We start from the raw sequence: 26,907 nt of genomic DNA, 5'->3' as shown, positions 1-26,907 counted from the left end.
GGTATGTAGGACAATATCTATATGTAGTTTGTGGTCAGAGCTGAGAGGAAAATAGTTTAGCAACACTATCTATACCAGCTTAAAGTACAGGCAGGAGAAAAGGTGGGAAAGAAAGGTAACACTGGCCCTGAAAAAAAAATAGTTATCCAAGCAAGTTGCGGATACCATTGTTGTGCTAAATTAATGAAATTCAACTTCACCATTTGGAAAGAGAGAGAAACCTTCCTTCATACAAATATTTTCTTAATTAACTTTTTATTTTAAAAAAGAGAACATATACAGCAATTTTTCATAGAAAACATATGTCAAACACAAACAAATCTAGATATATTTTAAGAAATTCAATTATAATATATTCCTGGCAAATGCTGGAATAAAAAAAATTATCTATGCAATCTGTCCATACTTTCAGGATGTAGTTTTGGCATACATTTAGTTGTTAATCACTTTCTTCTGGCTCATCGATCGTGAAATAAATAGCCACTCCTGATCTGAGCTCTGTATTATGCACTAATGCACACAGAGAGAAATCTGGACAGCCTTTTTTCTTTCTAATTACATCCTTTTAAAGATCAACCATAGCCTGGACCCAGATGACATGAAGGACAACCAGCCCTGCAGTCAGTCAGATATAGGTTAACTATTATGACATGTTTCCATGCTCTTAACACAAGGGTGGGCAATGTAACCCTCTACGGGTCCTGCTACATGCCACAATTAAAACACCATGATTTCATTTTAATTGCAGCTTTTTGCTACAGAACTGTGGAATTGGTAATTGGGGGAGAATCATGAGAATTCTCAAAGAGTGCTAATGCCTTACCGAACTAGAAATACCAGGATTTCACACAACGTTGGCATGGAAGTAAAGTGGAACACAGTGCTATAGTAGTGGCATATGAAAGAGTCCCAGATGTCATTGTATTGTACTTCACAGTATCTCTGACTGTTGACTATACTGACTAGAACTCATGTGAGTTATGATCCCAATTTAATCTAGAAGGCCACAGGTTGCATTTTCTTGATGTAGGAAATAGAGTGTGTAATACATTTCTTTGAAACATGTGGAAAGTTATTCTCTGAATCACTTCTATAGTTAAGCAGGTGATTACAGGATTCTGGGAATCTGAAGAGATCTTGGCAGTTACATCAGGACATGGAAACAGGGTGGGTTCCTGCCTCAGTCAGTGGATCCTGTTGGGATTATCTGGCTGTGCTGACAGCACCCAAGCAACAATAGGCAGATGGGCTTAATCAGCCATTAAATTTTTGACAATGCTCCCAACACTCCAAAAGTTGTTGGGAATTGAAAAAAGGGCTAACTAGCAGGCACTGCTCAAATAGCTGGACCATAAAAGTGGGGAAGGAATCCCAGAGGCATCTTCAACACTGAACCCTGTTAACAGATATTGATCCCTGGCTGCGAGGAATAATTTATTTCCCCATTGGCCTCATTGATCTGAAAGGAGAACCAGATGAACAGGGGTGGGCATATTCTGGAGCTCAGAGAACTGCACCAGCTAATTTTGACATCTTGAAGCTACCATTTTTACAACCAGAAATGATGTTGCATCCCTCCTGGTGAGCATTTTTTTCTACCCTGGGTATGGTACAAAAGAGTCAGGGAGGTGTCTGATGAACTATAAGCCAAATGACTTGGCCAAATGAGTCAGGCCATAACTGCAAGGGGAAGAAAAACAATGACAGCAAACTATATAATACATCTTCTACAATCAAGAACACCAAAAACAAAAAAACAAGCTTTAGAACAAAAGCCTAATTAAATATGCTTCCACAGAGGATTTAATCCATGAACTCTTCCATTCTCCTGCACTGTTTGAACATGGAGGCATTTGGTGAAGAAATTCTGTGGCTTTCCAGATACTGTTGGACTGAAAGTATCATCTACCCTAGCTAGCACAGCTAATTGTGAGGCATGTCAGGAGCGGCTGGAGAATAGTTGACCTAAACTCCACTGAGTCAGTGAAACAGATCTAGATTGGGGAAGGCTAGTTGTGAGAATCATATAGCACTTTAGATATTGTTAAATTGCAACTCTCAAGTATTGGCTATACAGGGGGCCTTTGGCATCTACTGGGGTTTGCTTCCAGGACCCTCCATGGATACCAAAATCCGTAGGTGCTCTAGTTTCATTATATACAATGACATAGAAAAAAAGTCATTTATATAAAATGGCAAAATTAAGGTTTGCCTTTCAGATTTTAAAAATAATTTTAAGCCATGGATGATTGAATCAATGGGTGCAGAATCAATGGCTACAGATGGCTGATGATACTGTCTATGTCTGCTGGTATTTGCACAACATCTGGGAAGTCACCCCTAATTTGGGCTATACATAGCAACATCGAAGCGCTATTCTACTGACCTCATCTTCTGTACTCCCATGTTAGCTAAAACATTCCATGGACAATTGGATGCTATTTTAAGAGCCAGAACATTTGCTCAGATTAAACCTAATGAAAAGTATTGAAACAAGAGATAATAGGAAACTGAAATGCTCTGTGGAACATTTGTTAGTTCCAGCATAAGTACTTCTGTCATGACCATTTATACATTACTTACCTAATAAAAGAAAACACATGGTCAAGCTTACTCAGAACTAGACATACTTATTTGGAACCAAGTGCCACTGAATTCAGTAAGGACTCACATCTGAGTAGACATGTACAAGACTCTGCTACTTGCCTAAGCAGACCTAAAATGGCACTATCCATAGACTGGACCGTAGGAGGAATAATAGTAATAATAATGTATAAAAATAGCTTCTCAGCAAACCTTCCCTATGATTCCAATATTTCAAAAACTCAACTAATCAGAGTGCAGGTAAATTGTACGTCCTACCAGTAGGAAAAGCATTCCTGAAAACACAGTAAAAAATATTCCAACTGGCGCCAACATAAAAGACCAACCATAGCGAGCATAGAGAGAAAAATCTGGACAGTCTATTTTCTTCATAATCACATAGTTTTCAAGATCCGCCATTGCCTGGACCCAGATGACATACAGCACAACCACCAGTGTGAACAAAATACCTAGAAAGAAGAAGAAAAAAACGATAGTTTTTATTGAAAACAATAGTTTTATCAGACTGTACAGCAAAAACCATTGTAGTCATACTGGCCGAGGGATTTGGGGCGGGGGGGGTGTCTATTTTAAAAAACTTGCCCTTGGCTTCCCAGCAGTAGAAATACCTGGAAGACACAGTGAAATACTGTATATACTTGAAATACTGTATATACTAGTTTTTCAGCCCTTTTTTAGGCTGAAAAAGCTCCCCTCGGCTTATACTTGGGTGATGAGCCTGGCAGGAAAGTGTGGGGCTGAAAGAAGGGTTTCTTTCAATCCTAAACCTTCCTTCCAGGATCCTCATCTCTCTGCATAGCAACTCAGTTCGCCTTCCTCTCCTCTCTCGCGCAGTGCCCACCTCCTCTGCTCATTGTTATGCAGCATGCACCTTCCTCTCCTTCTCTCTCAGTGCCAGTCTTTCCCACTTTTCCTTATTCATATACACACAACATTTCCCCCAAAATTTATTGTTAAAACAAATGATGGTCATTATTGGAAGGATGAAAAAGCACATTTACATTGAAAAGGGTTAGAATAATTAGAGTTGGACAGTCTTATCTTAAATTACAGTTTTATATAAATATTTTTTAAAAATTAACCTACTGATGCCTCAATTAATGTAATTTTATTGGTATCTATTTTTATTTTTGCTGTATGTCTCACTCTCGGCTTATACACGAGTCAGTAAGTGTGCCCAGTTTTTTTGTGGCAAAATTAGGTGCCTCGGCTTATACTCAGGTTGGCTTATACTTGAGCAAACTTTCGCTACGATCCCCATTTCAAATACTCAACTAATTAGAGTGCAGGTAAACGGTATCACTTATTACCACACAGCTCATTTAATATCAATTTATCTTCAATAACCATAGGAATTGAGAGGATGTAGAGACCAGAGTAGAAGACAACAGACACTGCACAGGTGCAAGCAAATTTCTTCATTGTTAAAAAGGCAGAAACCATCTTCTCATGAAACTCTGTAGAAATACAGGAATCTGCCTTTGACAAAGGGATATTATTGATTCACCTAGCTCAGCAGGTAGGCATTAACTTGCAGTGAATTTCAAGCTGGTGTATTTCACCTAGAAAAGCTGGGGACTGAACTGTTACACAGGGGGAAACTTGATATGTATATGAACACAGATCTTTTCTCTCCAAGTTAGATAACTCTCGTTATATATTAGGCTCCTTTGTAAAGTCACTGAATGATTCTGGGAGTTGTAGTCTGGCAAAGAAACTTTTTTTCTTGCTCTGATCATAATATTGAACTTGCTTATTGCAAGGATTACTAAGAAAATGTATAAAATTGCTCTGAACCCTCTGACCAACTGCCTCAATTTGGAAAAGACAGTCATGATTTATCCTCTGTTATCCCACTTTTTAACGCTTCTAACGTTTTTATTTTCTCATCCTACTTCTCTCTTTTGTCCTCTGCTAACATCAATGGCTAAAAACTGAGTTCTCCTTCATCCTCAAGACAATTTGGTCCATGGGATGGAAGACCAAGTAGAACTCACTACTATTTATACATAACAATAATGATAATAATAATTTTATTATCCACCTCTCTTTTTGGCTTGAGGTGAGGCACAACATAGTCAAATACATCTATAAAAGCACACATTAAAACACAATTAAAATGCAACCATAAAAAGTTTATATGAAAACATACACACATTAAAATGCATGAGATAAAAGATGAAACACAATAAATATTTGATATTATTTTAAAATTTGTAGTTAAAACTGACTGGGTAGACCTGCCAGAGATAGGTCTTCAGTTGTGTTTTGAATTCTCACAGCTCATTTAGGTGTCAGCAGGTTATTCCACAGACTTGGGGCAGCTGATGAAAAGGTCCTCTGGGTGATGGTTGTCAGTTGGGTACTGGCTGGTTAGAGTAAGCGTCCACCAGAGCACCTAAGTGTCCTAAAGGGCAGGTTGTGCAGGAGATGGTGATCCTGTAGGTAACCTGGTCGCAAACTATGTTGAGCTTTAAAGGTCAAAACCAACACGTTGTACTTTGCCCGGAAACTAACTTGCAACCAGTGGAGTGACTTAAATATGTAGGTAATATGCTCACTCCTGGGTGTTCCTATAACTAGTCTGGCTGCAATGATTTCAACTAATTGGAGTTTCTGAACTTGGAACAGAGGTAACTCGGCATAAAGCTCATTACAGAAGTCCAATCTTGAGATTACCTGCAAGATGAAGTGCTCGTATACTGTACATCTTGAGATAAGACTATTTGAATGACTATATACACATTTGCCAAGGTCTGAAGAACTGCAGAGGAAGCCTTCTTCTTGGCTCTGACACCTTTAAATGTTTGGTTGGGATGTCAGAGAAGACTATGGCCATTTCAAGGGATTCTAAGCTGCCTTTCTTTCTTCTATCCATCTGTCCAGATGTGTTACATGAGGAAGTTTTGGCTGTTTGAGGAGTGGCATTTCTCTTTATTAAAAATTCTGAGGTTTATTAATGTGACTTTAATTGAGTTTTAATCTATATTTAAATTTAATCCATATTTAAATTTAGTTTCCATCCATATGATCACCTTTCAGTGTCATTTTTTGGCAGAAAGGCTGGGTATAAAACAAATAAACATGCCAAACAGAATGCATTTATTTTGGGGGAAACTGTTCTTAGCCTCTTGTGCTGACAACTGTCAAGAAAGGCCAGAATTGATGTTTTCAAGCCCAGTGGTTGGATTAACCTCATCTCTGCCATTTTAACTTCAAGAAGCCTACATTTTTAGACACATTTCAAACTGCTGCACATTTCTTCATTTTTAGCTGGTTAGACCTTTGCTTGAGGCACAAGTGTCTCTTTAGTAAAAACAGAATTTTCTCAAAGCTGCAATGAATCACAAACGACTGGAGGAAATTATTTCTAAAACGTGAAATATGTGCCTGAAAGAGATTAGGAGACATACGCATCCATTCCCTCACACAGAGAGTCTCTCCTCCTGCCTTTTCTATTTTGTTATTTTATTTATAAAGTAGACCCATGTTTGATACACAGCACTGTGCAATGAGATAAGACACAAGCTTCTTGGAGGTCAGTCTTTTCTGCCATTAACATTCCCTCTTCTCAATTGGTTTCACTCAAACTCTTCTGCTTATTACAAAACAAAACAAAAAGGGGGGGGGGGGGTAAAACAGAGAATGCAGAACCTTTAAGAGTGTCTGGGAATTCAAGAGCAATTTCGGGGCCTTGTGTGTTCTCTGCACACAGCAGTGCCTTTTGCTTGTCAGCAATGAATGGCTGTTTATGACATAAAACTTCCAAATCAGATACAGACATGAAGTCAACAGGTGCCAAGCGGTGTGACAGCAGCCTTGGGCAGATGCCTATAGTAAATTTAGAGCTATGCCGATTTGTAAAAAGTCATTTTGTTCACCTGTTTACCTTACGGATTTTGCTCTTGCTGTGGATATTGTTGGCAGGGGACTGCACACTGATGGGAGAATCTACATACAACAATAACAAGACAAGTTCCACTGCTGAAACTTTTTAATGGGAGTTATTCCAGTAAAGGCTGGCATGAAATCTAAGGGCATAATTTAGTATGAGCTGAGGCACAAAAGAAGAATCTAGTCACACAGCTGTCTCCGTCAAGATAGTGACTAATAGCAAAAACCAAAGCATTCCACAAGTGATTGAGCATCAAGGAAGGAACAGAACACAAGGCAGAAAGCATTTCATATGGTCACTGTAAGAGTGCCACAGCTAAAATCAGGTTTTGCTGTTGCCAAATCCAGTCCCTACTTTTCCTCATAGAGTAAGAGAAGTTAATGCCAAAATAGCAAGGGGGGGGGGGAATCTTCTCATTTACACAAAATGCTGATGTTACTTTTTGGATGCCTGAGGGTGCATCTTCACTCTAGAATTAATGCAGCTTGACATCACTTGAACTGTCCTGGTTTAGTGCTATGTAACCCTGGAATTGGTAATTTAATGAGGCACCAACATTAGTTGGCAGAGAAGTACTTGTAAAACCCCAGCTTCCATGATTCCTTAGCATTGAGCAGTTAAAGTAATAAAACAAAACATATGCATATGTTAGGGAGTATTTCCTCACCCAGTTTCCAATAGGTCTTCCCATTGAAAGAAAATTCAGTTTTCCTCAAACAGCTAATCTTAGTAATTGTTATCTTCAAGGCAACTCTGACTTATCACGGCTCTGTAATGTCAAAGTACATCACTTCTGTTTTGTAGACCATGGTTTACTGAAAAGTATAAATTTGTATCTATATATCATATGGGTTAAGACAACAAAGTATCTTGATTTGGGGGGGGGGCAGCAGATGTGATGGAACATTTTCCCACAAGACTTTTATTTGTTTATAGGAGGGAGGAACCTAAATGTGGCAAGTCGTTGAAACTGGGTAAGGTTTTTTTAATGCTATGGAGATGGCAATCCCATATAGAATCTAACTTTTTTTTATTTGTGTACATTCTGCAGGACAGAACAATATTTGGAGGAGTAAAATTTCCCATTGCAATTCCTGAGGCTTAAAATGTGTGATTAGCATTTTCATTTTCAAAATGCAGTCTCTCTGTATGCTCATAGTGTCACTGCACGGTAGCTGGTGAAAAATTACTTCACCTTGGTATGGACTCATACACAAGAGAAATGTCTATAGTCTGGCAACATTACCATGGAAGCAGGAATCATTTGGGTGCTAGTGTAGGGACTTTTTCTAGGATCTTCCCAAACAAGACCATCACTATAGAGATTACCACAAGATTATAACTCTAAACATTGCCTATTTGAGAGGGATGAATGCCAACCAGAAGTGAAAATCAGCAAACTTTAAACAGTTCTAAATTGCTTCAATGCCCCTCCTCTGGCCACATTATGGGTCAGTTTTTAGAATATACATATAGAAATGGTGGCCATAAATATAATCTGTTACATGTTTCTAGGAAGGAAAAGCCATATTGCACTCAGAATTTTCTTCACAATTTCGCTAAAGCTCGGGTGTTTATGTGTAGTCTGTAAAGTGATTGATGACTATGATAGCAAGTATTCCAATATAGTCACTATTTTATTGAAGAAAATGAGGCAGATGACATGTCCACAAGGCAAAAACAGTGAGGATTCATGATCAAGGACAATTTTTAGTCCAGATACTCCAGAGCCAAGCTCAGCTTCCTTTGTGATGGAAAATAATAATTGATGAGACACAGATAACCAATAGGACTGTGTGAGTGATATGTTTCAGATTGTTGAATTATCTCTTTTTATATTTTATATCATCTATCTATCTATTTATCTATTCATCACCTTGTCTGCATTGTATTATTAGTAACAGCAAAGTCTAGTGGTTTGAGTTTTGGACTCAACACTCAAACCATTCATGGAAGGAATATCTGCTAAACCGGGGAAACCCACTGAGTGATCGTAGGTAGATCATACTCTCTCAGCCTAAAAGTAAGGTAATTAATCTAACCAGAAAAATCTTCTGTCCCAATCATTATAAATTAGAGTCAAGTGGAAGCAAATGACAAAAAAAAACAAAAACAAACAGAAACAGAAACAATCTAATGTAGCTGCAATGTTCATAATAAATTTTAAAATGCTGTGATATCATCATAGGATATCTTTAGCATATTGTGATAGGGATGATGGTTTGTTGTTCATTCGTTCAGTCGTCTCCGACTCTTCGTGACCTCATGGACCAGCCCACGGCAGAGCTCCCTGTCGGCCGTTACCACCCCCAGCTCCCTCAAGGTCAGTCCAGTCACTTCAAGGATGCCATCCATCCATCTTGCCCTTGGTCGGCCCCTCTTCCTTTTGCCTTCCACTTTCCCCAGCATAATTGTCTTCTCTAGGCTTTCCTGTCTCCTCATGATGTGGCCAAAGTACTTCAACTTTGTCTCTAGTATCTTTCCCTCCAGTGAGCAGTCGGGCTTTATTTCCTGGAGGATGGACTGGTTGGATCTTCTCGCAGTCCAAGGCACTCTCAGAACTTTCCTCCAACACCACAGCTCAAAAGCATCGATCTTCCTTCGCTCAGCCTTCCCTATGGTCCAGCTCTCACATCCGTAGGTTACTACAGGGAATACCATGGCTTTGACTAGGCGGATCTTTGTTGCCAGTCTGATGTCTTTACTCTTTACTATTTTATCGAGATTGGACATTGCTCTCGTCCCAAGAAGTAAGCGTCTTCTGATTTCCTGGCCGCAGTCTGCATCTGCAGCAATCTTTGCACCTAGAAATACAAAGTCTGTCACGGCCTCCACGGTTTCTCCCTCTATTTTCCAGTTGTCAATCATTCTTGTTGCCATAATCTTGGTTTTTTTGACGTTTAGCTGCAACCCGGCTTTTGCGCTTTCTTCTTTCACCTTGATTAGAAGGCTCCTCAGCTCCTCCTCGCTTTCGGCCATCAGAGTGGTGTCATCTGCATATCTGAGGTTGTTAATGTTTCTTCCAGCAATTTTCACCCCAGCTGTGCATTCATCCAGCCCCGCACATCGCATGATGTGTTCTGCATACAGGTTAAAAAGGTTGGGTGAGAGGATGCAGCCTTGCCGTACGCCTTTCCCAATCTTGAACCAGTCTGTTGTTCCATGGTCAGTTCTTACTGTTGCTACTTGGTCCTTGTACAGATTCCTCAGGAGAGAGACAAGGTGGCTTGGGATGCCCATCCCACTAAGAACTTGCCACAATTTATTATGATCCACACAGTTAAAGGCTTTAGAATAGTCAATGAAGCAGAAGTAGATGTTTTTCTGAAACTCCCTGCCTTTCTCCATTAGGTGGTGACCCTTTGCTGGAGGGGATGATGGTGGTGAGTATGCAATTCTTTGGTTGTCTGATATGCTTATTTTTGAAGTATGTCTTGCCTTAACCTAAACGCAAAGTGCAATGTATATCACTGAGTAAATTTCACCTAGAATTTGCCCAGGTTAAAACCACTTGAAATGAACAATGGGAGAAATATGGGGATTTTTAATCTAAAGCTTTTGTTCCAATGAGGCTGGAGCAACTAACATTCTCAGATGCTGTGGGTTTATCTGGATTTATTTACCAAGAAAAGACCAGCTCTTCATCCAAAGTGTGTATCTTTTAAAAAATGCAATATAATAATTATGGTGGACATGGAGTTGCCAGAGTTAAAACTGCGCACAGTTCCTGTACCTTTAAGGGTTGGGTCCTGTCTGATTTTAGAGGCTAAGCAAAGTCAGTATTTGTTAGTTCTTGGATGGAAAATAACAGCAAATACAAGGTGCTATAGGCTATATTTCAGAGGAACAAACTGGCAAGACCATCTCCGAGTATTTCTTGCCCAAGAAAACTCCATAATTCCCATGGGCTTGCCCTATGTCAACAGGAGACATGAAGGCACATACACAATTTTTCTTCTTTGACGCAATGGTTAAAGGAACAGGAGGGCAACTCTAGGAGGGTACAATTTTATGATTTTATAAATGGCTTGTACAACTGAGACTTCAACAGGACACTTACCAGCAGCGATGAAGAAGCCTCCCCCTGTTTTGTACAGCACATGGCTTCCAAATGGGGCAGCACAAATGATGAAGAAGCTAGCGATGACTACAGTGACTACTCCCAGAAGCAGAAGGACTGACCAGAAACCACGATAGACTAGATGTCACCAAAAGATGGGAGAGAGACACAAAAAGCCTGTTATTTTTTTCTCCTTAAACCATCCTTAAGGGCAGAAGGCAATTTTATAGACCCCACCCTTTCATATTTCTCATTAGCAAGCCCAACATTTATTCCAAAACAGCTTCCTATTTAACAATAATCTCAGAGTACCATATGTCCTTCATTAGGCTTGAATGCCAAACCTTATCTGATAATCTTGGGTTATAATGATGTACATTAGAGTGCTATGAAGCCCTCTTGCTTGGCATTTCCATTGTACATGTGTGGTTAATAAATTCATTTACTTGGTCAATGGAAATTGTTCATAAAATAGTGTGCTGAACTGTGGCCAAGATTCTTCAAGATAATTATATGGTTTCACTAGATAAGACTGATTTTTCCAAAGTAGTAACAGAGACGAGAATGAATGTAAGGAAGGCAATACCTAGGACAGAGCCAAAATAAGTCATCATAATCTCACCCCTTAAAAACAATAAGTGATCCCTTTTGTGAAGATGTATAAAGTTCACAAAATGAATGTATATATAGTTTTGAAAACAAAACTCTTTCCTGACAAAGGAAAAAGGCAAAAAATTATAAAGGAGCAAGTGAAATTTGCTATCGCTGAAGCCATTCTCACAGTAAAGTTCTTTGTATGTTATTCAAATCAAAATGTAAAAATACAGAATCTCATTGAGCCAAGGGCAAGCAATGCAGAATTAATGGAAGCAGCTGGTGATAAATGGACTGAGAGCTTTGTGACATATGGTGCTTCCCCTCCCCAAATAAATGTTCATAACAATCGTTTAGCAGGCTAATTACACATCTATTTCCAGAGACATTTTACAAAGACCATGGTCATGGTGGAAATAAATTCATTTCCGAAATTTTAAAAGGAGCAATATTAATTCCACTTGCTCAACACATTACAAGTTGTTATAGGTTCTCCTATAGACAGAAGAAAATTAAGAAATGAAGGCCATGTGTCATAAATAATAACTGAAGTTTAACGAGAAGATACCTAAAGTAGTTGAAGAACCTTCATGAAAATATTGAGTTATGCCAAATATCACTCATTCAGTCTTATGATTATGAAAAGGTGTGTAACTTTACGTCCCCAATGATTCCAAAAGCTCTGCGCTATGTGAAAATATGAATGAAGTTCAGAATTTATTTATGTACTAAATGTGGATTGGGATATCTAAATGACCAATTTCACATAAAATCCCTGGTTGAAGGACGATCAAGACAGTGTTCTTTCTGAAGCAATTATCCATTCAAGTCCAATTTAAAGATAAAGTAGCATCACAATGAATAGCAGAGGCTTTCAAGTTACCCATAAACAGATAGTAGTGAGATAGGCAACATATATGCAGTTCATCTTTTTCATTCTTTTTCACTCTCCCTCAATCTTTTATTATACTTATACTTAGATCAATCATTGTATTTCTGTTCCATCTTATTTCTGAGAGTGGGACTTTAGGTGGCTTATAGAATAAAACGAGATAAAAGTGAAGTCATAAATTGCTGAAAACATACTAAAAGATAAGATTTAAAATACTATTAAATTATCTACAGAATTAAAACACTAAAATATTTTCATCTGAAAGGATAGTTTAAAAAAACCATACAGCAGTAAAAAAAAGGGGGGGAAAACTAATTATATAAAACACTTTCCAAATGAGTTGTTGTAGGTTTTTTCGGGCTATATGGCCATGTTCTAGAGGCATTCTCTCCTGACATTTCACCTGCATCTATGGCAAGCATCCTCAGAGGTAGTGAGGTCTGAGGATGCTTGTCATAGATGTAGGTGAAACGTCAGGAGAGAATGCCTCTAGAAAGTGGCCATATAGCCCGAAAAAGCCTACAACAACCCAGTGATTCTGGCCGTGAAAGACTTTTACAATATTTTATATTATTATTATTTACTTCATTTGTATACCGCTCTCTCTCAGCCCGTAGGCGACTCAGAGCGGTTTACAGCCAAGTAAGTATACAAAGTGCACAACATTAGCATTTAAAACAGTAACCAAGTCAACTACATCAATATAACAATACATCAATATAACATCAATACATCCATATAAGTAATGGATGTAAATACAGTTTCCAAATGCTTATCTAAATAGGTATAATTATTTCTAAATTTATTTTCATGTAAATTTGCATGTGCACCTTTTTGGTAAATGTATGCCTTCTCTCATTTTTTTATTTGATGATGCATTTCCTCATTTGGGGGGGGGGGGGATGCATAGGGATAATTTATATATCACTATTTTTTATTGTTTGGAGCTTCTGGAGACCAGAGGCAGATCTACACTGATCCAATAACCAGAGCCAATCCAGTGTGGTATATGCCAGATCAGCTGTGATATGGGTCACACAGGCCCTTTCCAAGCTACTGAAGAGGCAGAAGGGTGTCCTGGCCATCCAGTGGCATCCTTCTGCCTCTTCATGGTTCAGTACCCCTAGACAGTCACCCTTATCACCCCCTTCTGTCCTTCCATGTCATGGCAATCTACAGCTGTGAAACAGGTCCTTCTGTCAGCCGTCACCTGCAGAGGCATCAGATGAGGAGATGAGGCAATAAAGAATGGGGAGAAATGAAAGGAATTGGTCCCAGATGAGCTTTGTGAAACATTGGTCACCACTGAGCTGATCCAACCTTAAAACAACCTAAGTGGTCAATTTTTATTTATTTATTTATTTATTTATTATTTGGACTTATATGCCGCCACTCCCCTGGGGTTCGGAGCGGCTTACAAGAATGGCTAAAATCTAACAAAATTTAAAATCAATTTAAAACAATTTAAAAACGGCAATATCAAACATTAAAAGCCTGTTGAAACAGGTATGTCTTACATGACCTGCGGAAAGCTGGTAAGTCCCGCAAGGCACGGACTTCAGGTGGCAGATATCAATGCAGATATCCTCCAGGATATCCCACCTTAGCCATGGAAACCCATTCAGTGACATTTGAGAAGTCACACTATCTTATCCTCAGACAGACCAAAGGTGAACAATGTTTGAACAAACCGTACTTTTTAAAAATCCCATTAATAGGTTCACTTTACATTCCCCATTAGTTGGAAATGATCTGAAGTCACATAACAATAACAAAAAAGGCTATTACATTCAAGCCACTTCTGTTTCAACAAGTAACTACGTTGTGTCATCATCAGCCATGATCGAAACCTTCAACCTTCTCACATCAACCTAGTATTTATCTTGTCAACTAAATGAACTCTCATGACTGCCCTACTTTTTTTTCCTGATAAACAACTTGTTTGATTTGCACTAACTCATTTTAATAATATTAGTGAGCAAAATAAAGCTGAAATACCAACCAATTCAAATGATTTCAGCTGCAATCAGATAAATACTTATGTGAGAGTAAGTTCTGTGGAATTTAATGAGAATTTATTTCTAGGTAGTCATGCAAAGGATTTCATTTAAAAAACTCAGTGACACTTGAACATGGAAAAAATAGTAGACAAAGGCATTTTGTAACACTTGGGGATTGAGGGCTGTACCACACTGGTGCAAAATGTGGTTGGAACCAGAATAAAAAATGCCAGCTCTGAGCTATGTTGCATCTATTCCAGGCAGCCCTAAGCTGCCTTTGCAGTAGGAGACCAGCCAGCCAGCTCAGCTGTGCCAAAGCTGGTTTGACAGGTCTGGGCATGGGCTGGGTTTCCTACCCTCCCTGTGTCCCCATTTGCCCCCAAAACTACAGAAAGTCTGGACTTTCTGATTCTGCATCATGCAGAAAGCAACAGAACCTGGGAGGAGTAAGTCCCCCCATAATCCAAAACTCTGTTGCATCTTGCATGATGCAGAATCAGGAAATACAGATCCAGCAGCAACAGTAAAGGATTTTCTGTAGATTTGGGGTGAGGGATGGGGATGCCTAGGAGCAGAAAGGCACTACCATCCCTTCCTCAGACTGCCTGAGCCTGGGAAGAGGGATGGCTATGGGGACACAATCTTGGATCTTGTATGGTGAAACACTAGGAAAGAACCAGATCTTCCTGAATGATTTGGACCTTTCACAGTGGGTTTTTTTTCAACCAGGGTCAAACTGGATTAATTTGTTTAGACTGTTTGTATTGTGTGGATGCACTAGGATAAAACGACTCCTACACTGCATTAAATAGCACACCTGAGAGAATGAGGTTTACCAAAAGCATACACTTTTATGGATTCAGGCCAGTTTAGACTGTCTGCTTAATCTAGTGCCAGTCAAATCTACCAGGATGGTAGCCAAATACACTGAACTGAATGCTGTGTAATGGATCTTCCCTGAAAGTAGGCTGCCTGAGCTGCCAGAAGAAGCTTTGGGATAAGTCTGCTTCTTTTTGTTGGTGTGGACATGGCCTAAGTCAACTGCCTCAGATGAAAAAAAATAGTACAATAATGCTACTTTCAACTTCTTACTTTTATACTGTTACAATTCCATTGTGATATTATTTTAAAAAATAAAATGAAATTTTAGTTTAATGTTTTAGGACAACCTCAGAGGCCTGGGGCATAGAGATTTTAATGATAATGATATCAATAATTTTTAGGTTTATTTATATTTATATGATTTGTGTTTTATGGACAAATGTATATGTTGAGTTGGGAGGGAATGATGGTATTATGTAGTTTTGTGTTGTTGTTTTTCTTCTATTTTGTTCACCATTTTGAGTCCCATCCGTGGGAGAAAAGTGGGATAAAAATAAAATAATAATAATAATAATAATAATAATAATAATAATAGAGCAGAAGCAGCTAAAATATAGGCTTACAAAGAGTGGCATGTGAGATTTTCGTTCGTACAATCTTTTGGTGAGCAAGAACAGGAAAGAGAAAAAGAATAAAACTTAGCATATTGTTATTCATTCTGAGACCTTGGAGTATGCAAGTAAACTTAACTGATGCCATAAATACTCCATGTCTACTCACACGTGAATGTGGAAATTAAGCTATTTATCTGTCAGATGACTGCATAAACATGAGGTTAGATGCAATACTTACAAGCTATATAAACTATGTCATCTTTATATGCAGTATATTTTCCAAGTAGTAGAGTATAAAAAGGCTGAATAGTCATTGAACTTGGTTCTGCATTTTAAGTTTGACAACCCTGTGTTGTTGCAACAGGATAACTGAGAATAGTTCCCATACCATAGCCCCACAAGATTTTTCTTCAATATGTCATAGCACTTGCTGCAGCTAAAAATAAAATGACTTGCTAATGTAATTCATGGAATCAGTGGACTTGAAGTATCAAGAGAAATCCTGAATTATAGTCCCATGTCATTTGGCAAAATGTGGCGATAGCTCTCTTATGTATGCTCAAGGTTTTTTAGAGGTAGGCATGAACCCAGAACTTTGGAAGCCTTTTTAGTGTGCACCCAGTGATAGAGTGAAACCAGGGTTTCCCTGGTTGAAGTGCTAGGACATTTTGTTTAGTAAGGGTAGCATCCTATACCATCACCATTTTGATGCTTCCCTGTTCCCTTCAAACCTTTTAATATGTCTTGAGCAACAACAGAAGGAACTTTCCTAGAAACAATATATTGCTGAACATGGAGTATCATACTGAAGCTGAAACTATTTTGTTTTTTGTAGCTCCAGAGTCTTGAACATGGAGCAATGGATTCAAACTACAGAAAAATAAATTCCTTCTAAGAAGATCTTCCAAATGTAAGCACTGTTAGACAGTAGAATATGCTGTTTTGAAGTGTCGTAGATTCTCCTACTTTTGAGGTTTTTAAGCAGAGACTGGATGGACATCTGTCAGGGCCCATGAAGCAAAATACGGTCCTTCAAATAATCTGTATCCAAGCCATGTAGTGCTTTATACATCAAAATCATTATTTTGAATTGTGCCCAGAAACACAACAGACCTGTTGCAACAAGCAAGTTGTCTGCTTCCTGTTGTCAACCCATTCACAATCTGGTTTCAGTTTCAGTCTGAAGTTTCTATCTGCTTTCCAAAGGTTTATGAAAATCAGAAGCATACGTAAGGAAGCAGATGTGGTTTTCACTCTGACAGACCCCCCAGGACTATTCTGTAGTATCTCCCTCCCCCCAACCCGCCCGCCCGCCTCATGATTCAATATAATGTTTTGTCAACAAATGTCTCCAAACACTCTCCATGGGATATGTGGTCATTTTAGCATATTTTTGCCTCCCTGTGTGTTAAGTTTTTACAACAGGTCATTTTCAGTCACAAAGCAGGCTTTTCCTAGATCTATAACAAGCCAATGGGAGAAAAAATGTTTCTTAGCCTTGTAGCAAGGCAAAAGTACCACTCAATACAATCCACTGTCTTTAACAAATACGTTTTCTTCCCATTTACAGATATACCATTTGAGATATGGCTACTTAACATATAGCTCTGGCAAGCGCAAATCATGAAAGAACAAAATTTAAGAATATATATTGATCTAGAGTTCAGCTGTGACCTTTCAAGGGTTGTTAGCTGTGGTTCCTGTTGTTAGAACATAGGTTAGGACAGTTCCAGCCTAAAAGCAGTTTGTGTATCAACTTTGGAAGAAAATCCCTGTTTCAAGTTTCTGTTTTATCAAAGCTGAGTAGGCTCACCATGCATGTATGATTAATTATATCTGATAAGAACTGCATTCTTATCTACATTTACTTGAGAATAAACCTCTATGAACTCAGTGGACCTTAATGTCATGAAATAAAATGCATAAGATCTAGCTTTGTGGAGACTGTGTTTCACAACCATTTGTGGTTATTATTAGTCTTTTATATAGTGGCAAGACTAAAAGGATGTAACTGGAGATATTCAGAAGAACAATGGAACGCCAAATATCCCACAATGACAAGCACACTGATAAATATAATGCACTTCAGACTTGGAATATGTACAAATTGTAGTGCACAGAAATGGTAAGCAAGACTGACAAATACTTTAACACACACGTTTTGTATTACAAAAACTACGTAGGTACTACACTGGGAAATGGGTAGTTGAGGACAAAGAGAAGACAAATCCCCAGAGGCAGATATTTCTATTATACCAATTATCCTGTAATAATTATTTCACAACTTCTTTACTGTGAGATAACTCTCAGTGGCGGCACATTAAAAAATATTCTAGAAGGACACATTTTCAATATTCCATGGGAAACTGTCATTTAAATATGAATATTATTTCATCACATTGCACTTTGTAATGAAGATCTTAAAATTATTAATTACAATGAAATTAGTCCACATGAAGGAACTGAAGATGAACATGTCAGAATCTGGCTACTTTCCAGAGATGATTAACCCCCATGATCTATATATGTATACGGAGAATTACAGTAAGTCCCATAGCATTCAACAGAATTTGCTCCCCCAAAATATATATATAGGCTTTGGAGATGCAAGATGTCATTATTAACCTGAAATACTAGCAAATTTTTCATATTATTTTCTATTAGAGCAATAAGACAGTTTAGAATGGATTAATGAATGATTAAACACAAGAAATTTCGGAAAGATAGAAGAGCCACACAGCTAATTCCCATTTATCACATTATTGTTGAAGAAATATATTTTAAAATCAAAGATAATGCAATCATAGTTTAATTATTAAAATCTCAGTGTAACTGCAGAGCTTGACTATGCCTAGGAAATTGCCAATATTGTAATTCTCCTCATGAAGAATTTTGTTTGTTTAAATTTGGGATAAGCTTTAACTGGATAGACACACTTCATTATAAACAAAAAAGCTCAGATATCTATATTCAAATCAGAAGTTTTAGAGAATTTTAATTCAGTTTGAAACAGCACAATGCATGTATGCAAAATCCAAATCAAATTACATTAATTGAACGTTTTCATGACAAAGTTGGGAGATCTGGATATATTTTGAAAAGGGAATGCTTTGATAACAAGATATAATCATTTCATTCACAGATTTAAGAAAAAATCAACAGCACTGTAAAAAGAACTCATGTCATTGATAAATTATGACTCTATGAAACAAAGGATTCTGTAAGCACTTTTTTTCTACCGTTTTGCCATTATAATCTTTATGAATATTTTGGTCTTAATTACATTCTGTGCCTTTTCATATTTTAAATATATTTATAGTGGGGATATTTTAGGATTTCTAATCTGTTTAAATGCTCTTTGTGAGTTTCAAACTGCATTATATTGCTTAGCTGCCACTACATGCTTTTGTGTCATCTTGTTGTCATTGGTCTCACTTATTCATAATGTGTGGATTGAAAGGACAGGGTTGAATCTAGAAGGGACATTCCACACTTCATTTGCAGAAGTGTTGTGTTGGCACTGCCTAATACAAAAGCCTGTCCCCACGTAACAGGAACAGAGCTTGGAAAAGCCATCGTTTTGAATTACAACTCCTCAAGCTTTTCTGTCAGGGACCTTTGTCTATGCTGGTTGGAGCCTGAGTGCAAAAAAGTTATCTTTTCAAAATCTGGACAAAATCTTCAAAATTTGGGGAAAAATATAAATGCCTTATAATCTAGTTTCAAAATGTGAATTAGCTGCATTGAACTTGTCTACACTGACCTATAATCCAAATGAATGCAGTTATTCCACATTCTGAAACTGGATTATAGGACAGTGTAGATCCAGCCTCCACTGAAAAATCACAAAATCAGATTTTGGTCCATCTAGGCCAGAAACATATTTTCAACAGCAGACATGGATGTTATGAAACAGATCACCCTACTCACAAACCAGTGAACAAGAAAATGCTTACTAATTGCAGAATGATAGGCAGTTGAGTTGTTTTCATCTCGTAGTAGAGGAAATGGAGAGAGGTAGGCATGGGTGCAGTTTTTAGAAGGTGATTGATTTGCTGAAAAACAAGAACAATCTGTTAAATTATTGTCTAGGTTTTTCATAGATGTGCAAGTGTAACATCTATTCCCTTTTATGAAGTATTTGTGCACCAATTTGGATGGCCCAAGCACCGCAGCAGCACACATACGATACTTCTCAGTGCCATTGTTTTTCATGACTACTTCTAGTACTAGTATTATTGCCATGCTCTGGAGAAAGAAAAGGATTTTCCAAATAACCACAATAAAAAGGACATGTCTGTCATCACTCTTACAGCATAAAACTATCCCGAATAATCACTTTTTGAACTGTAATTCCCAGAATACCTTAGCCAACATAACATAAGAGTTGACGTTCCCTCAGAGAAACATTTCTAAGCACTCTCTAAATCAAAGTCAGCTCATGGGAATGTGAAAGTAAATCTAATGCTCCTTGTTGAGGAGTTTGTACAACCTCTTGCACAAGCAAAAACATGCAAACAGCTTTAGCACCTGTTACAGAATACTGCATGGACTCTTATGTGAGCATCTGAAGAATGCATTCGCACAGACTCTTGAAGACATTTGCCAAATCACACCAGTGGCTGCCTTCCTTCAGCACAAAGTTCTGAGGAAGCCATGCACAAGCCCAACAATTTGGAGCCAATCTGCCAGCTCTTGAAGTTCAAGGAGCAGAGAATTTATGCATAGTGTAGTGCAAACTAGCATATTCTATCTAGTCTAAATATATGACTGGATAATTGCAATATAGCATTTTCTCCAACTGGTGACATTACAGGTTGCTTCAAAATGTGTTTGTCTTCCAAAAAAAATGGTCTCTTCCCCTTCCCTCTGCAGATCCCCAGATCTATAGATATCCTTAAAAAAATAGAAACTCAGTATTCACTGGAGGTTGGTTCCAGGACACACACAGTCCCCTGTGAATACTGACATTTGCTAATGCTCAGGCCTCATCAAATACAATGGTGTCCCTTTATATAAAATGACAAAATGATTTTGTTTTGGATTTTTTGCGAGGTGGAGGGGAATATTTTCAAGTCATGGATGACTGGATCCATGGATATAGAGGGCCAATGGTAGATGTGGTAGACTTAATGAGAATGAACCCCTTGTCAGCAAATATATATTTGAATAAAGCAGAATGAAACCCTATGCAAATATAATTTCTTTTTCTTGTTTATAGTTTGTATTTAAAGACAAAAATAATACAAAAACACACACATAAAACAAAAACATGTTTACACAAATTGCTGGTTGGGATATTTTTTAAAATGACTACTTATCTAAATTCTAACAATTACTAATACTACGCTACTATTAAAGGCTTAATGCAGATAATACAACATAAATACAAAAATGAAACAGACACTTATACAAAAAGAACAATACTAATGAACAAACATAAACTAATCTATAACCTCTGACTCACTGTATGCTGATTTTTATCTCTCTTTAATCTATTCTCTTTATTTAAATCAGTGGTTCCCAACCTTTTGAACAGGGACCACTTTGACCAGGGGCCACTTGACCCTGGTCAAACCACTCTCCAACATTAGTACCAAAAGGTTTACAAATCAGTTTTTGGTCAACTTTAGATTCAGTTTGGTTATTTGGGGTGCTGATTCAGGGAATTGCATTGGATAGACCACATCAGCTCTAGTTTCTGATACAGGACATAGGCCATCCAGTAGTTGTCATCCGCTCACCCACAGAAAACCATATTTAATAAACCTCAACACTATAAGAGGGTATTACGAGACCAGTCGCTCTCATTGCAACTGTGTAGTAAAGGTGCAGCCGCAAACCATATTTTAGTTCTTGCAGACCACTGGTGGTCCATGGACCACAGGTTGAGAACCACTGCTTTAAATGCTATTTATAAAATTACCCTTATACTTTTAGTATACTACTAAATCCTAAAACTTTCAATAAACAAATGCCCCCCATACAAATAGAATTTCTGAAGTGAATATAATGTATCAAGAACAAAACATGTATTTAAAAAAATCTGTTCTAAGTAAAATTAGACTTATATAAAAGAAGGATACTTACTATACCAAAACTTCCACATACTGTTAGCATTCTCATCTACCTTCCCATCAAACCAGCACCTCCAGAAGAAACCTTCATGATGGAAAGTAATCTTCTCTTCCTGTGGGAAATAAAAAGGGAGATTACTATTCAACCCAACTGATAAATTTAAAGAAAGAAGGCAAAAGTCATACATTTATAAAAGGAGTCACAATATCTTCTTTTTACCTGTGCTATTTCTGAATGCATCTGATCAAATCAGAATTAATCATCAAAGTGTCAAAGAAATTTAGATGAAGCAAACATTTATGGCTGGTATTTCTAGATGAGGAATAAATAAACGTCTTATGACAGTACTTTCAGATGCCATTCAAAAGAATAAAAATATATACTAACCGCTGTGTCATTCAGACTTTCTGAACACCTTCCAACTTCTGTAGCAAGGAGCCAATAGTCTGTTCCAAAGGCAACCAAAAAGAACAAAATTCCCAGAGCTCCAAAGAAGCCTCCAAAAAATATCCCAACACTCAGTTTCATTGCTGATTTGGTTTTGATTTCCAGAACAGTGTATTTTCAAGAAAGGGTTTGGAGGGGAATCTCCACAAGAAAAAATAGCAAAGGATTACACCACAGACCTGAAAGTGCTCTTAGGAAAAGAATAATTGATTTAAAATATTGTATATAAAATTATCCCTGTGGGTTTTTCCACTTGCTGTTGTGTGATTTGTGTCCCATTAAAGTGCAACCTAACAAATAGACAGGGACTTCTATTTTTGGAGACCCCATAAAAGAGCCTTACAGTACTTCCCTCAGTAGGTGTGGCCAACCACAAATAGCTGACCTTGCCTTAGCTGGATATTGACTTGAAAATTGTTGCACTTGGTGCTTCAACCGATGTGGAAGGGGATGAAGTTACTGCATGCCCTTGTCAATCAGCAGAGGTTGGGTTTCAATGTCCAGCACTGGCCAGCCATTCCTGGTGCACAGCCTGCAGTCTCCCTCCATAAGCAGGCATGGAATGCTTACCCTCCATACAGACACACTCACAAAGCACAGGCCCAGGGTTGAGGCTAGAAATCATACTATGAACATATTATACTATTCCTTAAAATGTGTGGATCTCATTCACTGACTGAGATGTAAAGTCACAGCAGCAGCTATTAATGTTCTGGATCTCTTAGTGTAATCAATCTATTATCGGCCTTATTAGAGGTTCCATAAAGTGCCATTTAAAGTTCAATCCTATACAACATGGCAGTGAGCAGCTCCCAAATCAGCGTGAAGTGAATCTGCTCCAGGTTTTAATCCAATCTTTAATGGAGATATCCAATGAATAGGATTTATTTTTCAGGGTGCGTGTATAGGTTTCAGTACCTTGGATAGCTCTTTTAGAATTCAGGTCCCATCTATAATGCCATATAACACAGTTTGAAAATTTTATTATATGGTCAGTGTTGACTCATATAATGCAATTTAATGCTGTTAAACTGCATTATATGAATCTACAGTCATCAGGTAATGCAGTTTCAAACTGCATTGTATAGCAATGTAGATGGGCTTTCATATAATGCAGTTCAATGCTATTAAGCCGCATTATAGAGTCTACATTGACCATATAATACAGCTGGGGCCTCAAACTTAGGGTGCATCTTCACTGTGGAGATAATACAGTCTGACATCATTTTAACTGCCAAATAGTGCTGGTGCCTTGCCAAACTACCAAAATCAGAAATACTCCTAAATCCAAACTTGTTCACACAAGGATAAGCAACAGCCAGGAGACAGGTGCTTTCAAAGTCTCTTCCTCAGTCCCCTTTCTCCTCTTAGCCGGCTTGGGGGCGGGGGGCAGGGGGTGGGGGGAGAAGCAGTAGGATTTCCTTCTCCTCCTGAGGTGGCAGGCAGATGTAGTAAGCAACAGGTTTTTTTTTTTGGTGTTTTTCTCAGTGATGGTCACTCCTTGGATTAGTAGGTGTGTTGTGGGCAAATTTGGCATCACTTCATCCAGCAGTTTTTGAGTTATTATGTCACTAAAAATGAACAGAGCATTATATCATATATATATATATATATATATATATATATATATATATATATATATGGGGCTGGATGGCTCTTTGTTAGGAGGGCTTTAATTATGTTTTCTTGCCCTGGTGAAAGGAGTTGGACTGGATGGCCTTATGTATTTTCTGTTGGTCATGGGGGTTCTGTGTGGGAAGTTTGCCCCAATTCTGTCGTTGGTGGAGTTCAGAATGCTCTTTGATTGTAGGTGAACTATAAATCCCAGTAACTACAACTCCTATCGTAGGTCTATTTCCCCCAAACTCCATCTTTGTTCATGTTTGGGCATATGGAATATTTGTGCCAAATTTGGTCCAGATCCATCATTGTTTGAGTCCACAGTGCTCCCTGGATGTAGGTGAACTACAATTCCAAACTCAAGGTCAATGCCCACCAAACCCTTCCAGTATTTTCCCTTGGTCATGGGAGGTCTGTGTGCCAAATCTCCTTGAGATCATCTGGGGGGGCCCTTCTCTCGATCCCGCCTGCCTCACAGGCACGTCTGGCGGGGACGAGAGAGAGGGCCTTCTCGGTGGTGGCCCCCCGGCTGTGGAACACTCTCCTTGCAGACATCAGGCAGGCGCCCTCCCTCATGTCCTTCCGAAAAAGCCTCAAGACATGGCTTTTCGAGAGGGCATTCAATTAATGTGCAACAACAATATGACAATATGGCAAGAAGATCGGAATGGAACAAGGAATATGAGACTGGTTATGATTCTACTAAGAGACGTAGCGGATTTTTAGTGTCGTCTGTGGTTGTGTATAGTCTATATGTTTTCTGTAAGCTGTCTTCTGTATGTGTTTGTACACCGCCATGAGTCGCCCGAACGGGCTGAGAATGGCGGTTAATAAGTGCATTAAATAAATAAATAATAAATAAATAAATTTGGTCCAATTCCATCATTGGTGGAGTTCAGAATGCTCTTTGATTGTAGATTAACTATAAATCCCAGCAACTACAACTCCCAAATGACAAAATCAATTTTTTTGAGTGATGGTCACTCCTTGGGCTAATAGGTGTCTAGTGGCCAAATTTGGTGTCAATTCGCCCAGTGGTTTTTATTTATATAGATAAATAAATAAATAAATAAATAGATATGAAACATAAATCAATTCTATGTTTAGACTTTGATCCAATCTCCAAGATATCTCATTATGTATATGCAAGTACTCTATTCCAAAATCCCACCCACTAACCCTCCAAAATTAAACAAAAACAGAACACTTCAGGTCCCAATAATTTCACATAAGAGATGCTCAACCTGTAGCTGTTTTAGGCAGCAAATGATGGCTGGTGCAAAGAGAGTCATGGTGGGACCTTCCTCTTCTGTTACAGCATAAAACTGTATGTTACAGGCCACTTGTCTTGCACCGCTTCAAATTTATTATAATTCTGCTCCTTCAAATATATACTTTCACTTTTAAAGATTGTGGTTTCATAAGGCTTGTTTTAAAAATCTACAAAATCTATATAATGCCCCTCATGAATCTTAGTGGAAAATCAGATGGTGGCATTTCTTAACCACAATTAAGCCCTTATGTTCCATTGCAAGAAATGAACCAAACCCCTGTGCAGCTCTGGCCTCAAGTCTTATGGAAACAATTATTGATTCACTCACACAATCATATAAGGCAGACATTTCTGGGCAAAATTTATATTTGCTATTTAAAAATCTGTATGTTTCACTAGCTCTTAATTTGACACATGACATGTTATGGTTCTGTCTACGGAGAGTATTCCTCCAGAGGGGTGGGATTGGATTGTTGTCATGCTCTCTTCCAAGTCTTATGTTTCTATTAATTTATGAAGAGTCTTGTGTTTAGTTACATGGAACATAGCAAAATGTACCTCTTAGCATGCTAAGCTTGCCTATGTGTAAATGTATGAAGTATCCTAGTATGCCATTTTTTCCCTAGTAGACTGAAAAATTGAAGTGCTCATGCCTTATAATAACAACTTCCTTTATTGATCTTTACTTGTACTGTGTGCCTTGCATGCATTCTGCATAAGTAAATTGATTTGAGCCCCATCTACACTGCCATATAAAATCCAGATTATCTGATTTGAACTGGATTATATGGCAGTTTTATTTATTTATTTATTTATTTATTTATTTATTGGAAGACGCCTGTGCGTGAATTTTTTTAATGTATGGAGATCAGTGCACAACTGATCAACACACAGTCTTCACAGATGGAACAGTTTAACAAGACAGCCGTGGTGTTGCAGCCTTCTTCCACCTTCACAGCCATTGTAACATGTACCATGCTCCGCCTTTGAGGTCTTTGGGTCTCCAGATTGTGCTTGGTCTGGAACCTCCCCCACGGCCACTCCTGGGAGTGCATGTGTAATGAATCCCTTACCTTAGCTGGCTGGCTGAAGCCTATGGGAGTGGGCCTGGCAAAGCCACAGTGTCCATTTTAGAAAAGGAAGCTGGGTGGAAGCCATTTTAGTTAGGTTTTCCTTGAGGGGGGTGTTCAAGTCTTAGAGGGAAAATAAGGAGGCTAGGATTGGCTAGGAAGATGGGGGCGGAGCCTAAGTGGTCTAGAGGGGAAAAGTGTCTTTTTAAAACTGAGGCTTGAAGTCCCAGTTAGTCAGTTGGAGTTGGTGTTGGAGAGTGGGTGTTAGCTCAGAGTGAATTTGAGTTTAGAGAAGAAGATTGGCTTAGGCTTTTGTGAGGTATTCAGAGTAGCTATTAGTAGATAGCTAGAATACTGTTGTGGAGCAGGGCCCAGTTATTGGACTGTTCAATTCCTAGAGAAGTCTAGTTCAGAGTATTTTTGGCTAGATTCCTAAGGGGCAGTTTTGGGAGTTACTTTCAGAGATTAATTTCCTGAAGTAATTTTCTGTGGTGGAACTTTGAAGACTTGTAACCCAGAAGAGTTTAAGATTTTACTCTAACTCAACCACAAGCTTTTCATGCCAGTATTTTCTGAAACCATTAAGCATTTGTACCTGAATTACTTCAAGCTTGTTCAATAAACATTCTTGTTCTTTTATTAACTTATACCAGTCTCAGTGTGTGTACCTTTGTGGCGAAAATATTTCTAAAGTCAGCTTCACTGCAGCCACTAAGAAACTATAGTGGCACAGTGTGTGTTACAGAACAGACTCACAATATTACCTCAGCCTGATTAGTACTGGAATGATGGCAGTGGGATTCATTTGAAGAAGCATTTTAAGTCTCTCAGTTCTAGTGTTTCCCAGTTCCTACCTTTTAAAAGGCTAAGTGTCTATCCCCTTCTCTGCTCTAATCTCCTCTAATATTGGTATAATCAATGGGATATATTACAGCTGT

General features: G+C 38.3%; 1 protein-coding gene across 1 annotated transcript; it reads right to left on the bottom strand.

Moving 5' to 3' along the window:
- Nucleotides 1-236: 236 nt before the first annotated feature.
- On the bottom strand, nucleotides 237-22,905 carry TMEM182 (transmembrane protein 182). Its single transcript, XM_060769729.2, has 5 exons — nucleotides 21,947-22,905; nucleotides 21,572-21,671; nucleotides 19,438-19,536; nucleotides 10,560-10,697; nucleotides 237-3,053 (listed from the first exon to the last, which is right to left on the bottom strand). The coding sequence occupies exons 1-5, from the start codon at nucleotides 22,085-22,087 to the stop codon at nucleotides 2,830-2,832; spliced, it is 702 nt and encodes a 233-aa protein (XP_060625712.1). The 5' UTR covers nucleotides 22,088-22,905; the 3' UTR covers nucleotides 237-2,829.
- Between the last annotated feature and the right edge of the window lie 4,002 nt (nucleotides 22,906-26,907).

This window comes from Anolis sagrei, chromosome 3 (genome assembly GCF_037176765.1).
Source record: "Anolis sagrei isolate rAnoSag1 chromosome 3, rAnoSag1.mat, whole genome shotgun sequence".
Taxonomy (NCBI): domain Eukaryota; kingdom Metazoa; phylum Chordata; class Lepidosauria; order Squamata; family Dactyloidae; genus Anolis; species Anolis sagrei.
This window is presented reverse-complemented; position numbering and strand designations above follow the sequence as displayed.